At 39.2% G+C, this 19,229-nt stretch overlaps 1 protein-coding gene across 5 annotated transcripts in view; it reads right to left on the bottom strand.

Annotated features, from left to right (window-relative positions):
• The window catches only part of Pex23 (peroxin 23), a 986,852-nt gene that overhangs the window by 137,866 nt on the left and 829,757 nt on the right, over positions 1 to 19,229 (bottom strand). For all 5 annotated transcript variants that reach the window (XM_067142270.2, XM_067142269.2, XM_067142271.2 and 2 more), the window contains one exon: positions 17,762 to 17,971. In XM_067142270.2, coding sequence (XP_066998371.2) covers positions 17,762 to 17,971 — 210 coding nt within the window. The remainder of the gene's footprint in view (positions 1 to 17,761; positions 17,972 to 19,229) is intronic.

Below are 19,229 nucleotides of genomic sequence, written 5' to 3' on the forward strand. Positions count from 1 at the left end.
ATGAAAGAAACACTGGACAGTAAAAAAAGACTATGACAGTTTCCCTCAGAACAAGATTTCAGAATGTCAATTGGAATTGGCCAATCAAAGCTAAGTAATTCAATGACCGACATTTTTGTATTAATATCAGCTGTTTGTGGTGAATTAATGCTATTGTACTTATTCTCTTTGGTACATAGTGAATAAAGAAGAAATTTGGCAGGATATTAGCTTTACTGATAAATAAATTGCTTACATTTGTGCAAAGTGTTGTGTTGTATAATTTTATCCCATTGTTGTCTAAAATTTCTTGGAACGCACTTTTATTTCTTATTTTTCTGTAACTTGCTTTACCAAGAACAAGTACCATGGGCGTAATATGTGTTGTTTGGTGTCTATATAATATTGTCTTATGGAACACACGGGAATGTTGAAATATTAAAATCCTGGTCTTTTAGCAATATTCCTTTCCTCAGAAAATCAACATTTATGTGAATTTCAAGGAAACAAATTCTAAGCATGCTTGGGATTTATCCCCTATTAAAATCCATTGCTCTCGGCCGGGATCAATTTCACAAGCCTCGGATCCAGCAGACAGACCAATGAGGATGTATTATTTGGAGATGTATGTCTTGATTCTATATTCGTTTATAACATAACCTAGTTCGCAGTATGCATAATACTCATCTCCCTATAGCATTAATATTTCTATTGCTGGCAATAGTTACAATGAAACATTCTTAACTATAATTTATTACTAATTTACTAGCAAGCATGAAACACTTTATTATTTTTCTAATCCCAAAAATATGTAATATAGTGTTTAGAAATTGTATACCACCACCTCTCCCCCCGTGCCGGCCAACAATCTGATGGTAAAAATACTTTTGACCAACTGGATTCAAACCGCCTGTTCACGCTTTCGGACAATGCAAACCTGACACTTTAACGATCACAGCCATCAGACCGGAGATGAACAACATTTATACAGGAATATTCTTCTGCTTCATGTTACAGTATTCATACCACCAACAGTACGGTATTTTATATAATATTATAAGGAGACTGCATTTTAAGACCTGTGGTCCCCGATGTTAATAAGAAAAATGCCTGCTGCATAATATCTTAAAGCAACCAGAATCATTGCTTCTAGCGAAATAGCATTATTTTGTGCAGTTGATGTTTTAAATGAATCCTTCTTTGATACAAGACAAACCGGGCGAGTTGGCCGTGCGCGTAGAGGCGCGCGGCTGTGAGCTTGCATCCGGGAGATAGTAGGTTCGAATCCCACTATCGGCAGTCCTGAAAATGGTTTTCCGTGGTTTCCCATTTTCACACCAGGCAAATGCTGGGGCTGTACCTTAATTAAGGCCACGGCCGCTTCCTTCCAACTCCTAGACCTTTCCTATCCCATCGTCGCCATAAGACCTATCTGTGTCGGTGCGACGTAAAGCCCCTAGCAAAAAAAAAAAAAGATACAAGACAATACTTGGTGTTCGCTTATGAATTATAAAGCCATCAAAAAAACTGTTACATCCGATTTTCCAACATTGTAAACTTTTGCTGGAATGCGCCTTCTTAACCTTACTTGCACATCAAAATTATTTCCTATTTTACCAAAGACTTCACTAAATTCTTCCATTCTTCTAATTCTAATACTACGTTCTAATTTTAGTACATTTTCTGTTTAAGTACTGCAGTACTGGTAGTCAAAACTAACCCTTCTACTAGGAAAATCACAGATATGTTAATAAAATGTCAAGAAGGTTGAATATAAACAGCAGTTTAAACCTACAATATAGAAGGTTTAACTTTGAACCAAGTTTAAACTTGATACAAAGTTTCAACCAATATGGGGAAAATGAATGTTAGTGTAAACTCAGACTTAAACCAGATTAAAATAAAACTACTTTAAACTCATTTGGGGAAAACGGCCCTCAGGAAGATAAGTGAACAAGACAGGTTCAGGAAACAGCAAAGAACTATGGATCTCATTTTTGCCAATAAGAACACTTACAGAATGCTGACTAGAATCTAAAATGAATGATTATGAAAATTGATCATGAAACAAAACAATCAGTGGATCCAATTCTTTACTGGGATGATATTCATTAACTAAAAGGGTCCAAAATCCAGGTCACTGGCCATTCATAATGGTTCTAATCACTGGTAAAGCAGAACCATGGAGTTAGTTCCTCCTATAGTGGTACTAATAACAGGCAACATAGACTCGTGGTGTTTCTCGCATGGTGGTCCTAATCACAGCTAATGTAGACTCATGCACACCTGTCAACTTTACAAAACCAAAAATCAGGAGATTCTGATATGCAAATCGGAAGATACAATTGGTCTTGCACAATACAGGAGTACTAAGTTATTATATAATAACACTTTTTGTCTCACACTGCATTACGTACCCGCACGAGTATGTAAAGTGCAATGCTATTTTATCAAGTAATCAATTAAATTGTGTCCAAATGGCTCCTAAAATCTCTAGAAAAGTCACCTTTGAAATTCTGTCACTAAATTACTTTTTAAAAAGGACTCCAAATATACTGACTAGTCTCTAGAATCGACTAGACTCATGTGAATTGTGAATGACATGAACGTAGCACGCGAGAACGAGAGATTGACAATCGATATATGCATCGCGATATACAGGTTTAAATAAACATCGCACATAATTATCGTATTAATAAACGTCAATATTTCATTTGAAAGCGGAAGGACTTCTGGCCATTGGCGAACAAAGCTGAAATGGCAAGATCTGAAAAACAAATGTTTTAAGTTCATAAAAAAATGAGCTAAAATTAGGAGAAATAATAGAATAATCAAGAGGCAGGAAAAACTGTCAAAAATCGGGAGTCTCCCACCTAAATCGGGAAAGTTGGCAGGTATGCCTACAGTATGTGACACACAAAGGTACCACTCACAGGTGACACAAACTTACGGTGTTTCGCACATAAGAGGACTACTCACAAACAACGCAGACCCGTGGTGTTCCTCGTATAGTGAGAAAGTAGAGGTGTTCCAACATGCAGTGGGGTATCTAACAAGTAAGTGCCATATCACCACTCTTGTTCATAAAAATTAAAACCTACAACCTGTTTTACAGTCTTTGACTGGGTCAGGGATGTAATGAATGAACCATATATAGGCTATTAGTACGATGGGGTCACCACTCCCAAAATAATTTATGAATGACTGATAAATGCTATTAAATGATAATGGAGAGTGTTGCTGGAATGAAAGATGACAGGGAAAACCAGAGTACCCGGAGAAATACCTGTCCTGCCTCCGCTTTGTCCAGCACAAATCTCACATGGAGTGACCAGGATTTGAACCATGGTATCCAGCGGTAAGAGGCCGGCACGCTGCCATCTGAGCTACGAAGGCTGCATACTCTCTTCCATAATAGTAATTAATACTATCCATTTTACGTCCCACTAACTACTTTGACAGTTTTCGGAGATGACAAGGTGCCAGAATTTTGTCCCGCAGGAGTTCCTTTGCATGCCAGTAAATCTACAGACACAAGGCTGACATATTTGAGCACCTTCAAATACCACCAGACTGAGCCAGGATCAAACCTGCCATGTTGGGGTCAGAAGGCCAGCACCTCAATCGCATGAGCCACTCAACCCAGCGTTCATACTAGTAATGGACAAGATCATATAAAGTCTATCAAGAAAATGGACAACAAAATGAATACCTTGGTATTTGATGGATGATGCACTGTTATGGGGAGCAACAGAAGCTGAAGAACAGAAAAAACTCACTGAAAGGAATAACACATGTTCAAAAACTATGAGCTGAAGATGAGTAAAACAAAAGACTGTAGAAATGACCATCAACAGAGAAGGAACAAACTCGAGCTTCTTACTACAAGTACCTTGCTTTACGGCCCACCAACTACTTTTACGGTCTTCGGAGATGTTAAGCTGCCAGAATTTAGTCCCGCAGGAGATCTTTTACGTGCCAGTAAATCTACCGACACGAGGCTGACGTATATGAGCACCTTCAAATACCACCGGACTGAGCCAGGATCGAACCTGCCAAGTTGGGGTCAGAAGGCCAGCGCCTCAACCGTCTGAGCCACTCAGCCAGGCATAGTAGACAGGAGGGAGGGGAAGGAAGGTGGGGATAAGCTGTAGAAGGCAGGTGGGCTAATTTCTTAAGGGAAAAGGAAATTTATGACTAAAGGATCAAGTCGGCGGAGATTCTTCTTTTTTTTTTTTTTATGTTGCTTATGGTTTATGGTGTGGGTTACTGTAGTCACGTCCTAGTTCATGAACCACAGGAAACAGATGGGAGTGGCCATCTTGGACATATTCTGAGTCATGGCCCTCCTTGTGTTCAAGCGGCTAAGACTATACAATTCATTGATGGTCCCTAACCCATTAGAGGAGAGATCCTCACTTGGACTATGTGTAAACGGGTAGCATCCTACTTCATGAATTTCCCGAGCTCGGAACATTTTAAACAAGCCTCAGACCTATGGGAGTAACGAAGTCCCACTTCCATTTGACAAGCGCGGGACTCCTCGGAAACAGCCTGGCGACTGAAATGCAATTCGATGGAGAGCTATCAATATTAATGGGGCTTATGGAAGAAAGAAAGTAAAACTGGCTGAGTCAGCAAAGAGGATGCATCTGGATGTGCTAGGAGTAAGTGATATTCGGGTAGGGGTAGATAACAAGGAAGAGACAGGAGATTATAAAGTGTACTTGACGGGTGTTAAAAAGGGAAGGGCAGAGTCTGGGGTAGGGCTGTTCATCAGGAATACTATTGCAGGTAACATAGTTTCTGTTAGGCACGTAAATGAGTGAATGATGTGGGTAGATTCGGCAGTTGGAGGAATCAGGACGAGTAATGTCTCAGTGTATTCACCATGTGAGGGTGCAGATGAGGATGAAAATGACAAGTTTTATGAAGCATTGAGTTACATCATAGTCAGGGTCAACAGCAAGGATAGGATTGTGCTAATGGGCAATTTTTTTTTATTTTTTGCTTTACGTTGCACCGACACAGATAGAGCTTATGGTAACGATGGGACAAGAAAGGCCTAGGAATGGGAAGGAAGCGGCTGTGGCCTTACTTAAGGTACAGCCCCAGCATTTGCCTGGTGTGAAAATGGGAAACCACAGAAAACCACAATTCTTACTCTCCACAAAACAATCTCTGTCGCCAAATAAATTACTGTTTCAATGCCCCCTCTGTGATCTGTGGCTGTATCTCAACATCCGGCAAGCAATGCAGGCATGGGGCACTCCATTCTGGCCCAGTCTCCTTCATAACAGCATGCTAGAGCACCATCTTTTCTGGCAAGGGCTGAGGTGTGGTAACCCAACCACCTACCCATCTTGGAACACTACCTCTACATCTGGTCTGCAGCGAAACCGGGTGCTTAAATAAACTGTCTGCTCCTATGTTCATCGATCCTGGGACATGACACACATCAAAATCAAATTCTGCGATTAACAGAGCCCAGTTTAGATTTTGAGCCAGAGACAGAGTTCAACCATTTGAGGGCTGCGTTATCGGTGAACAGCTGGAAGTTCCTTCCTTCCAAGTAGCCTCTGAATTTTCCTACTGCCCACACCACGGCTAAGGATTCTTTCTCAGCAGTACCGTAGTGTTGTTTGGTGGGAGATAGGTTTTTGCTGGCATACTCAATGTCCCTTCCGGCATCACTCCTGTCCTGGAATAACACTGCTCCTAAGCTGGAGTTGCTAGCGTCCGTCTGCAGGCACAACTTCCATTGAGGGTCGGGATGGGCTAGACTGAGAGCTTTGCATATCGCAGCCTTAATGACTTGCAATGCTGCCTCTTCCTTGCTGGTCCATCGGAACGGGTGGTTGTTATGGAGAAGATCGGCCTTCTCTTCGAAGTGTGGCACGAAGCTGCTATACCATCCACACAAGCCAAGGAACTGACGTACTTGTCGCTTGATCCACAGGCGTTCAGCTTCTTCGATAGCTCAATTCATCTCCGGTTGCCATTCTAAACCTTCTGATGTTAGAACATGGCCAAGATATTCTACGCAGGACTGGGCAAAGTGACACTTCTCCAATTAGCAAGTCAGTCCATGAATTTTCAGTCATTCCAGCAATTTTTTCAGATGTACAAGATGTTCTTGAAAATTCTTGCTGTAGCTTAAGATGTCATTGAAATACACTTGGCAGAAATCTCCAATATATCCTGACAATACCTTATCCAACAGTCGCATGAAGGTTGCAGGAACATTCTTCAGTCCAAAAGGCATTACTGTAAAATGATAGAATCCTCTCAGTGTCGTGAAGACGGTCAGTGGCCTAGAACTATCCTCGACCTCCACTTGCCAGTATACGGAGTTGAGATCCAAGTGTGCTGAAAATCCTAGATCAACTTACTTGTTTCAGTGAATCTTTCAAGTCAGGCATGAGGTAGGCATTTCTAATGGTCTTCTCGTTTAAATAGTGTAAGTCCATACACAGTTGATACTCCCCATTCTTCTTCTTTGGGTAGGACGATAGACAAAGCCCAGCAGGATGTAGAGGGTTCGATCAGACCTTGCCCTTCCATCTCTTGAATCTTCTGAATGACAAAGTTGCGCTTATCCGTGTTGATTGGATATGGGCGTTGCTTGATGGGTGAGGAAGTGCTGTATTCAGTGGTGTGCATTACAGTGGTAGTCCATCCTATTTTATTGGTGATGGCTTCTGGAAAGTCCTTTAAGGCATGTCTCAACTCCTCTTCTTCTCTTGGTTGAAGATGTGTTAATGGGATATCTCCCAGGTCTATGTTGACTTCTGCATCATTGTGAGCCCGGAGATTTCCATCGTGCCAGATTGCCCTCAGATGTCTATCTTTTCCCAAAAAGACTTCATGAGCTGCATTATCTAGGATAACCTTGTTTTCTAACAAAAGATCATGACTTAATATAATGTCAGGTATTAGGTTAACTACAATAGGCAGGTCCATGCATTTAGTGGTTAGGTTGGCTGTCCTTGGATTGAACAGGTTACTCTGTCCCCTGCTCCCACCACCGTTCCAAAATGATGAGACTTCAGAGGTGGTAGTAATCAGGCAACAGTCCTATTTACGAATGAGTCGCTTGCTTGGCTGTCGAGTATGGCTGAAAAATTTTCGTTGCCTATCCTCAAGATGATAGCTGGGCAAGGTTGGTCTGCTCTGCTCACAATCTGACCAATCCCTGGTCGGGTTCTCTTCAAGTCTCCTGTGGAATTCTGGAAGGCTCTCTTTAATCACTTTTGGGTCTAGGTGCCCTGTATTGCCGGGTAGGTTTGAGGGGGTTGAAGGCATGGTGATAGGTCCTGTTCAAAGTAATCTATCTTGTACAGTGTGAAGGATGGTCTCACTCACATTCTGAACATCTCCCTTGATGGTCGAAATCTGGCTTTCTAACGTTCCTTCAATGGCAGAAATACGGCTCCCAAAATTTCCCCGGACGGCAGAAATTATCCTCTCAACCTGTTGTTTGATGTTGGAAACCTCGATTTCCGCTTCCTCCTTGTGGTTCGAGATGTCCCCTTCCCACTGGCTTACCCTGCTCAACCTGCTCCAGTTTTGACCTGATGTCCGATATCTGCTGCGTTAAGTGATTGGTGGCGTCACTAATTTGGGAATTTATCTGCAAAATTTTATCATCTACGGTTGAAACTTTTTATTCTAGGCACTGTTCTACTTTGTAAACCTGTATGTGCACTTGAGATATTTGTCCAGTTAAAACTGTATTAACTTGGAAATATGTTTTGAGAGCTTGCTAGTGAGTGTCTGTATAATGTTCATTATGTTGGAACACATTGTGGTCATATTTACCTCATCTTCTCATGCCGAGTCCAGTTGTTTGTCCACACCTCGATGGAAGACCTTTCGGGATCTTCATCATTTTTAATGAGGTGTTCCTGTAGCCGCGTCTACAATGATCTCTTACTGCCTTTCGTCAGAAGATTTTGTTTTGTGAGTTTGTCTTAGAATTGTTTTACAGGCATATTTTCCAATATCATTTACATTTAATTCTGATTTCCACTTACACTCTTATTCACTACCAAAAATTATTCTCACGTCCTGTGACGGTTGCCACTCATCGTATACACACGAGATGCTGTCAATTGTGTACACTGTTTTATTTACAAATTATATGTACATCAAATGAACCACCATCTTGAAGTCAATCGACTGCCACATTAGCATGTCAACCAACTATGGAACACTTGACAAGATCACATGTGGTATCAACACAACATAACCACTTCAACAGCAAAACCACAACATGAGTTCACATACTTAACTCAACTAACGACTCTCATTAAAATCTCGAATAAACAACCCAAACCTGTCCTCATACATATATTGCTAGACCAGGCTTCCAGAGAAGTATGATACAACAAGCTTTCTTTTAACTTCTTGAGTCTCCAATAACCTATATACAAATGAATACAACATTCTGTAAAACTCAAGTGACAAAGGTGCACTGTTCTAGACTCTTACCCTGTGTTGCACAGAATTACATCGGATTTGTACATCATATTTACAGGTAATAATAATAATTTATATGCTATTAATTACATGTTCTTACACAGTCGTATTAATAAACATACAGCAGAAGTATCGTTACATAACCTTACATTTTACACAAGACAGATCATACAACACAAAAATAATAAATGATACGACCATGATTTAAACCAAATAAAGTCCGTACTGACAACCTGTTGTACATAACTATGTAGATAATAATAATAATTGTACCGGGCGGTACACCTCCACGCCGCTAATTTAAAAATTGCGCCAGGTGAAACTCCTCTGCTGGAGGAAGTCTGAACTTTATCTACACGGTTAATTCTTTACCTTCTCAGAAGATGTCACCACGTGGAAAATTTTGAGTTTTGAACTGTGTCATTTTTGATGTGTTTTTGTTTCGCTTGAAGTAAGAAGTGTAAACTTTCTCTCCTAGAGGACACTACTGAAGATCAACAATAGTGCAACCTAGTGCGGAGTCAAAGAACTATTTTGTTGGAGAAAATTTAATTTCAAGAGTTTGTTCTTTGTTAAATTTCTTTCAGTCATTGTTTAAGTTGGCAATATTCACCCCTTCTTTCCCCTTGTGTTGAACCTAACCAATCCCGAATTTCTTAAATTAATTTCTATCCAATCAGATGTATCTTCCCCCAACTTGAATATGTTGCTGTGTCCTACCCAATAAAGTGTTTGTGGGAGGGTGTTTTCATTACCCTAACGCCTAGAAACTTCCGCGAGAGTATTTAAACTGCTGATTTTTGGGTCTCTCGGCCACTTCTGTTCCATCTTTCAGTGTATTAAGTACTTAGCAGGAGGCGGGAAGCGCCTCTTTCCTCGGCAGCGGTCAGCAACAAGGTAATGGCCGATTAATAAATTCTTTCTTTGCTAGCTCAGCAGTTTAACTTTCGGGGCGGGTTCTAAGCGTTCCACTATGTAACCTTTTCCTAAAATGTAACTTCTCTTTTCATCTATTCTCTTGTAAAGCTACATACTGGGATAGAGAGTGCTAACCCTCTCGAGCTCCCACTCACATTGTCTGGAGGTGAACTTATTTTCTCAACCAATTCTTCCGTAATGTAATGTAAATTGTTATTTTCTTAAGTCACCTCTGTAGTATGGGATTAGCCCTTGCACTAACGGCCTAAGGCCAAGTAGGTCTTAAACAAAGTGTATTAGGAGTGCAAGTTCGCCTCCCCTCAAATTGTATTTTAGAGGTCATGTATTAACCTTCTTGTCATTTAATAGACCTCAGTAGGTTGGGTATTTTACCCCTGTGTATATGTCCTTTGAGGACAGCTTAAAGGTGGAGTTTGGTGTGGCCTGGGAGAGGCTTAAAATTGAGAGCGAGTGGCTCTTTTGAAAATTGTATATTGTATGCCTCGAGGAGGCTTTTCAGTGTAATTTGGAGCAAGGGCTCCTAGGTATGAATGGGGTTTTCTGCCCCTCTGTTAAAATTGTGTTTGGGGTAAAACTGAGCTGATTGCCCAAGAATTATGTTTCTGACTTTTGAAGCCCCAAATGGGGTACCTATGTAAATGTATTTTTCAATTGTGTTTCGGCTACTAAGTACCTGTTCTATTTGTTGTTACCTAATTTTGAAAAGAAAATATAACCTTGTTAAATTTTAAAATTAATTTCACTTTAGTAGCTTGAGACCTATTCACCACCCAGCACCTTCTTTCATGCATAACTACCACCAAAACACGGTAACAATAATAATAATAATAATAATAATAATAATAATAATAATAATAATAATAATAATAATAATAATAACAACACCACATCAAGGTTGATATTTTCACTATTTACCCATGGGTTTAGAGAATTGCGTGGTATCAGGGGGAAGATTTCAGGATATGTATTGTACCGGGAAATGATTATGGGGCCAGAGCATGGGAAGGATCTCAGGTAGTGTGCAGTTACTTATTGGAGCAGGTACAGAGAAAGATATTTTCGCAGGGCGAATAATAGATGGTAAAATCTTTTTGGCAATATTTATTGAAATTTTCATGTAAATCACCCTGCAGCTGAATTGTCAAAATTAAATTTTCAATCAATCTTTTCAAAATGCAAAAATAAAATATCGGCGCTGTTATATTCTGAGACATCCACTGATGATACAGATGTTGATTCCCATAGGGAATCAGAAATATTTGTCCTGAATGAGCAAATTTATAATACCAATATAAATGGTCCGTTATTGGACATCATAAATTTTCCAGCTAACTCATTCTTGGTTGCCAGCGTTTTGCCCTCGTGTGCTAGGGTGGGCTCATCAGTTGGTACCTAGCACACCTACCAATACGCTGGCTAGTGCATACCATGGAGGCCACTGCGTACGCTAACTGGAGCCACCGGCAGTGCCAATGCACTAAGAGACTTTGTCTCATCACTAGCCAGCGTATTGGTAGGTGTGCTAGGTACCAACTGATGAGCCCACCCTAGCACACGAGGGCGAAACGCTGGCAACCAAGAATGAGTTAGCTGGAAAATTTATAATGTCCAATAACGGACCATTTATATTGGTATTATAAATTTGCTCATTCAGGACAAATATTTCTGATTCCCTATGGAAATCAACATCTGTATCATCTGATGGCCAAGCAGGCATCAATTTTTAGTGATGAGACAAAGTCTCTTAGTGCATTGGCACTGCCGGTGGCTCCAGTTAGCCTATGCAGTGGCCTCCACGGTATGCACTAGACAGCGTATTGGTAGGTGTGCTAGGTACCAACTGATGAGCCCACCCTAGCACACGAGGGCGAAACGCTGGCAACCAAGAATGAGTTAGCTGGAAAATTTATTATGTCCAATAACGGACCATTTATATTGGTATTATAAATTTGCTCATTCAGGACAAATATTTCTGATTCCCTATGGGAATCAACATCTGTATCATCTGATGGCCAAGCAGGCATCAATTTTTAGTGATGAGACAAAGTCTCTTAGTGCATTGGCACTGCCGGTGGCTCCAGTTAGCCTACACAGTGGCCTCCACGGTATGCACTAGCCAGCGTATTGGTAGGTGTGCTAGGTACCAACTGATGAGCCCACCCTAGCACACGAGGGCGAAACGCTGGCAACCAAGAATGAGTTAGCTGGAAAATTTATAATGTCCAATAACGGACCATTTATATTGGTATTACATCCACTGATGTTAAAAATGTCCAAAAGGAATACCAATTTTCTGAGATCATAAACACCCTACAGTTCATCTAGGATCTCTTATATAGCTTTACATTTCAAAATAACCCTTTGCACATAGTACTTCATTTAACCAAATTGCGTAAAAATCAAGTCCATCACTTGTGATGCAAACCTACAGTTTTTCTAAGATTTTTAAACATAATATTGACAGACACTTCCATTAATAATCTGATAGTTCAAATAAAAGTTTTCAACCACTTGCTGTATACTCCTACAGTTCATCTAAATCGATTTTATAAGAAAAGAAAATAGTGCACTTGCTTTATGGCAAACCCTATAGTTCGTCGAAGTGAAAAGACTTCAATTTATAGAAGATTTTAAAGAGAAATCTACAGTTCAAAACAAGACATGGAGTCTTCTTGAATTATTAGGAATAGTGTAAATTCACACAAAGCACTTTTCTTTTGACGAGTGTAGCACTATAAATGATTGAGCTTTGTTAACACTATGAGCCCGGACGTTTCAAGATGGCGTCCCTACCCTGTGCCAGCGTAATTTAGACTCTCAGAAAAAAAAATCACAGTTCTGTCAGTTCTCGCATTATAAATTTAAAAATGTATATACATATTGTACAAAGAGTGGGCTATCCCACGAAATCAAATAAAAAAATGCTTACCTTCAGCATTGGAAAGAAACTTAGGCTACAATATTGGTCCATTCTGATATCCTTGTTCATGCACTTGAATTTATAATTCACTAAAAAAGTTTGATAGTTTTTAGTCACTGAATAACAGAATTACACATTGTTATTCCCAATACTTAGCTTTGGTATGGTAACACTCAAAACATTCTCCTATGCAAAGACCTACGTCACATTTACGACAATATATGGTTGTCATTTTCTTCACAGCACGACCGGTGTTATGTTTGGACTTGTCGTAGCAAACCTTGCACGTACGCTCCACGTGTCCTTCCTTCTTCATGCCTACTGCAGGTATTCTGTGTGGAAGTGATCTCTACCTACTAGCCTTCCCACAGGCCTGTTCACAGGAGTAATATCTTGTTTCCATTGTGTTCCCGTGCTTCTCACCTCCTTTCGTCTTTTTGCGACTGGTTCTTCTGGTGACGAATCTGATGATTCAGCATCCTGAGGGACTTGTATATTTTCATTTTCTTCTTCACGATCACTTTCATACAGATCAGAATCTGAATCGTTCACGAGTTCCATAATAATCTGTTCACTTATCCGTGGGCTGTATGCACGCGTAGGATTTCCTTTACTTGTACAAGGTCCGGGATCCATATCTCAATAATTATACAGTATAATTCGACTACTTGAGAGATGATTGCAGACTGTTGCCTCACTACACTTTCATTCTAAATCTGTGAAGTCATATAATCTATCGTTAGAACACACGTACATAAATTTGAGCTTATCTAACCGGAGCATGCGAGAAGTACATTTACACAAATATAAAGAGGAGAAGAGCCCCACCTAATCAATACTTGTTTATTATTATTAAAGATACAGGACCGGTTGCAACCCTAATGGGTCATCCTCAGCTGGACATACATGTACATATAACACATCGTACAATTGCAAACATTACCTACCATATTTAGAAAGGAATATCATGTGACGGTAGCATGTCAGGTTGTACTCATGAGTAGGCCATTCGTCAAATTGCGCATCTGAGAAAAGTGAATATTCCTAAACTTAAAATTAACTTATAAGTGTACATAAAATAAAAACAACATATGCATAAAACACTTTCATGCTTGTGAATGTTCGAGTTTATGACTAGCACTGTTTCTTAGTTCTTCAGTTTGGCTAAACTTAAAACTAACTTATAAGTGTTCATAAAATAAAAACATGTGCATAAAACACTTTCATGCTTGTGAATTTTCAAGTTCCTTGCACTGTTTCTTAGTTCTCCAGTTTGAGTGCTATCATTAAGACTGTGCATATATTAAAAACTCAATGGCTTGAATTGTAATATGAGTTACACTTAAAATACAAGTATCTCATTTTTAAAATATTTTGTCACATATGTACACAAAGGATAAGAAACACTTTGCATCTCTAAAAGGCAGAATAAAAACGTAGCGTGGATTCAGTTGAGGCTCAGATGGAAGTGTAGAAATTGCAGCTAGTCATATATAAAATCCATTTGTTTACATTAAAAGATGAGTCATAATGTCCTTTGCCATATTACTATGATGTGGTTCAACCTCAAGACCACAATAGCAACTATTCTTACAATATCACACAAATGCAAAAAAGGAGCCTCCACTCTGGTTTAATTAACACATGTAATGTAACAGACAATTCTTTGTCTGAGAAGCGAGTTTTTGATAAGTTTATAGTTGTAGGGGTGTTGCCTAGTAGCGAAGTATGTGTGTTCGTTTTTTGGGAGGTTTGGTTGATTTCTGCTTAGTGTCTTTTAAAGTAGCTAGTTTTTTTGTCTAGTGTTTCTAGTTTTTTGTTTAAAACATCCAACGCTTTGTAGTTCACGAATCTTAGATATGAATCCCATTCTAATGGGGGCATGCTTTGGGAGACTTCAAGATGAGTTTTGTATAGTTGTAGGTTCAGAAGTGATTTCTTTTTATAAAGAGACTTGATCTCACTCTTTAACCAGAATTCGTTAATCTTTTTTGAGTACAGTTGATTTTTGAAAAGGGAATGTTTTTTCTTTGTAAGTGTTTTACAAATTTAGGTACTAATCCACTTTTTAAGCACTCTTTCAAGAAGTTAATATCTCTTGAGATTTTGCTAACTCTGACTTTGAGATTCAGGTATCTATTGGACTTAGCCTGGTTGGCTACTCTATTACAAGTGATTATTTAAATTAATTTAAATTTAAATTTAAATTAATATTTAAATGCTATGACTTCAATAGACTACAATGCCATCCCAGTATCAGCATTTTCTCCATTTGACAGGATATGAGTAAGACATACCATCAAAACTTCAAGAAAAGTTCGACCAGTTCAGTTCCAAAATGTACCATAAGTTTGTATATATTATGAAATTGTGTAAAAATTGTTTTTAAGAATAGTTCTAGCACATATTACTCTCCAATAAGTTGTAAAATTGTACAGATGATTTAATCCCAATTGCATCAAGCCGTTCTCATTACCGACATTATGAAAGTTAACAGTCAATATATTTCCATTAATTGTGAACAAGAGTAGAATGTCACATTAGAACTTTAAAACATGGATGGCTTGATCACTCCTTTGCACTGTTATATAAATAATATTGACTATGATAAATCCTAAAATAGCATCCACTCAGAGCTCTGACTTGGAGATAGAATTAATGGCTGATGATGCCTCCAATGCCAGGCGAAACATGTACTATACTCAAACTTAAAGTAATGACATTGTTACAGTCATAAAGACTCAACCAGTATTGAATAGGTGGTTTCAATAAATTAATGTTCAACATTTAATAACTGAACTTCAATACAGCCAATATGAAAATAATCACTTGTAAAAGTCCATAATACCGTCAACTGGTAAACTAAACACTTGAATTCCCAATCATACTTCAATACAAAGTCTCTATCATAAATTCATTTAGTTAAGACACTCGTAAATCTTATACAATGATGGTTTAGTCTGAGAAAATTTTATAACATTTCACACCCCTCGACGCGGCTGAAACTTCACTTGCGACGTCCTCACACACTTCCAAAGTTCTAGAGTGTAACTTTTATGTCTCTCGCGAAGCGCAACGGAGCATACTGACATCTTGTCATGATCGTAGAGTTTAATATACACTGACCATACCCTCGGTTCGTTGACCTATTTATATCTGGCTGGGAGCCGCACTCTGAGTCAGGTGACGGAGGGGTGATAATACTTCCCAAACTTCAACTCGTCATATCTTTGAAACCACTGGACAGATTAGTCTCACATTTGCAGCATTGTACTTTTAAAATGTGAGCTATAATTTGGTGTTAGTCTCATATTTATTGGTCCAGTCGTTGAGAAGCTTAAAAAATAATTTCGAGAAGTTTCTGCGGGGAGGTAATCCACAAGCAGTGCTGATGTCACTCGACCTTGCCCCTCTCATGCTGCCTTCCTCACACAGTGAAGTAGGGATGAGAACATTCTCTCGCACAGCTGTTTGTACATCGTAACTTAGCCGTTCGCTCATGAATAAAAAATTTATAACTCATATGTGCCAGGTCCTATGCCTTCCTGGTACAGTATGAATGAGGAATCTTAGAATTGCTGCAAGTAGAACAGCAGAGAGTAGCTGAGGAACAGGGAAGTGTTACAGAGAAGGGGGGAAGGTAAGAGAAAAGGGAAAGGTACGAAAGGAAAACACAGAGTAGGGGCTAGGAAGATGGAGGTGGAACAGGGTTGTGAAAGGCAGAAAAGGCAGGAGGAAGCAGGTTGTGCAGCCATCATCATTTAACATAATGAAGATCAGGAGGAGATCTAATAAGTTGTACAGGGTTGAGGCTCTGGTCATGGGGCGCTGCATTATTAAGCATGTGAGGAAATTGTGCAGAGTCCAGGGTAGAGTGTTATCCAGGAATTAGGTTAAGGCAGACATTGTGAAAAGTAGAAAGGAAGGAGGAGGGTAGAGGGAAGGTGGCAGTTTTTCAAGTTTGTACCAATAACGCAAGGCAAACAGGAGTAGGGAGCTAAAAGGAGACGGAGATCAAGAATAACGCGGCGTGAAACAGTGGAAGCAGCGGGAAGTCCTGGAAGATCATCGAGACAGTAGCAGTAAATCGAGTTGGATGGAGAACTCTTGTACGTGCCCTATGCTCTGCCCAGGAGCGACAACAATTAAGTCAAGTAAGTTAAGTCACAGGGATGTGACTTTTCATTTAAAATGTTCCAAAAGATCTGCACTTGCAATTTCACAGTGCACAATTATGACTGACTGCTGGTTAAGTGCTGGTCTAAGATTGCAGATTCAATTCTGATGGCATTTAAACGTATTCAAATGCAACAACAGAAAAAGCCATTAGAAGTTGGAACTGTTAGGTCCTTCAGTCTGCCAAAACTAATTTGGAGTAATAAGTTTATAAACTAAGAAAACATTACGTAACTGTATTACACCTGAAAAAAAAAATAAAAATAGAATGACATGTTTTGTTCTTACAAGAACATCATCGGATTCTATTAAATCACTCAAATATTTAGAAAAGTTCATTTCAGTTTAAATACTTGAAATATGGAACTTATCGTAATGCTTTCCGCTCATCTCTCCCCCAAAGTGATAAACCGCTACGCTGTTCATGGCTCTAATCCAGCTATTTATCTAGTCCATTGAACTTCTGTTATGCCTGGCTAGGTCAATGACACACGTTATATTTTTACTTTTTAGGTGCTTTATTATAATTATTATTATTATTATTATTATTAGTATTATTATTATTATTATTTCTGGCAAGGAAATTTAGTCTTTGCACGGCCGATGCATGTGACATTGCAATTTGTTACTCGATATTTAAATTCATTCAAATTAAGCTACCATTTTCATTATTATTTTTTTTATTGTTGCTGCCACCACTATCATTGTCACTATAGTTATTATTATTATTATTATCCTTGAATTATAATTCTTTTGTAAAACTATGCAAGGGTTTCATAATGAGCATCTAATGGGCTCCCTATTATACCAGAAATTTTCTGTTATGTCATTTTCATGTACTCCAACTTTTGTTGAAATATTACTATTCATTATTATTATTTTTTTCTGGCAAGGAAATTCAGTCTTTGCTGGGCATATGTATGTGGCGTTGCAATTTGTTACTTGACATTTAAATTAATTCAAATTAAGCTACCACTTTCATTGTTATTATTATCGTAATTCAAATTGTTTTTGAACACTATTTAGGGTTTGTCTAATGAGCTTTCAATGGATTGGCTAGTTTTCTTTAATTTTGAGTTATGTAATTTAAGTTTATGTGAACAGCTTTCGTGGAACTATATTCATAGTTTTTAATTTTTACTGCTGTTATAAATTAACTGAGTCGAAACTGAAAAGAAATGGCTTCAGATAATACAAATTAATAAAATGCAAAATGTATGTTAATAAATTAATTGTTCTAAGATTATACTGAAATAATAACATTACATATAAAGACACATCCACGAGCTTGGTGTTGCCTAACTCTTGCCAGGGTCCACTAGTAGTCAGCCTGCACTTTCTAACCCACCGTCGTCGCCTCACGTAGTCTGTGAAATGCTTCTGTCCATGGTACGTAGCAGGGAAGTCCATCGCATACTGCCAACCTTCCTTGTCAACACCACCAGGTGTGTGGAAATCAACAACCCACTCAGAAACCTGGCAACAGAACACAATACACAGTTAAGCCCCTTCAATGAGCCACATAATGTACAATACAGTGATGTGTTTTTCACTGACACAAGGTATGAAGGTTAATATGAGGGTCTATCGAAGTTTCAACTAATTCAAGGCAAAATGATGCTGCATGGATACGGGAAGGGGGGGAAGGTAGCTAGCTCCAATTGCACGCACATCAAGTAAGGCCTGCACTCTCCGCAGCTGCCGACACCAGTCCGAAGAGAGTCGGTCGTGCATTGGTCAGCGTTGCTGGCTCCACTGCACTGCTGCCGGCGTTATGGAAGCATCTGGACGGTGCACTGAGAGTATTCATTTTCGGGAAGATTCTGGAGGCATCTCCCTTCTCAAAGCATCCAGTTGGGGCAGGCAGTTCAGCTCGGTCCAGTGTAGAGGAGATCAGTCGGTAACTTGAGTACAGTCAGTGCTGCTGTGGAGTGTCCTGTCTGTAGAACTGAGGGTCATTTCGTGTGTCTGTCACCTTGAGTCGAGTCTGTGTAGCAAACACTGGGCATCGGGTAGGAGTGAGCGGACAGTGTACTATTGTGTGCAGGCTGTGAACCGAGGACTGTAAAAGCAGCAGTGAAAGTAACTGTGGGACTGAGTGGGATTGTTAGTGAACAAAGGCTGAGTGTGAATTGGTGTGACTGAACAGTGCGAACTGTGTCATGAAAGTTTTGGTACTGGTATGCCTGTGTAAGTAGTTAGATAAGAAATTTTAGAAGTTTAACACTACCAGTTGTAATGTTCATTTATCTACCCTGTAAATATGCAACAATAAGAACAATTACAGTTTTAAGTGGAAATACAACTAGATATCATTGTCCAAAACCCAGGAGCACAAACATATGCACAATACACTAGATGCATCTAGGAATACCAAAAAATGTGAGTCCCTTTTCCAAGTAGGTTTACAGTCTATGTTTCACAAAGTGAGATGCAACCGAAGGTGACATCTTGAAGCACCACATCATCATCATGATCACAGAGTACAGACAAGTTCCAGTCCTCCAATTTGTAAGGACTTTCATATCACAAGTGTTGGACATAAGTGGTTGTGATGGTGGTGATTGTTGTTTTAAGAGAAAGTAACACTAAACAACCAGCCTCAACGTGCTCCACATAATACCTAAAATTGGGAAGATCACTCAAATTCAGCAACCACTCCTTAGAGGCTGTCTCTAACGTTACTTGTGAACATCTTCAGTGTCATTCTTCATAATTACAAAGATGATATTTT

Source organism: Anabrus simplex, chromosome 2, assembly GCF_040414725.1.
Source record: "Anabrus simplex isolate iqAnaSimp1 chromosome 2, ASM4041472v1, whole genome shotgun sequence".
Taxonomy (NCBI): domain Eukaryota; kingdom Metazoa; phylum Arthropoda; class Insecta; order Orthoptera; family Tettigoniidae; genus Anabrus; species Anabrus simplex.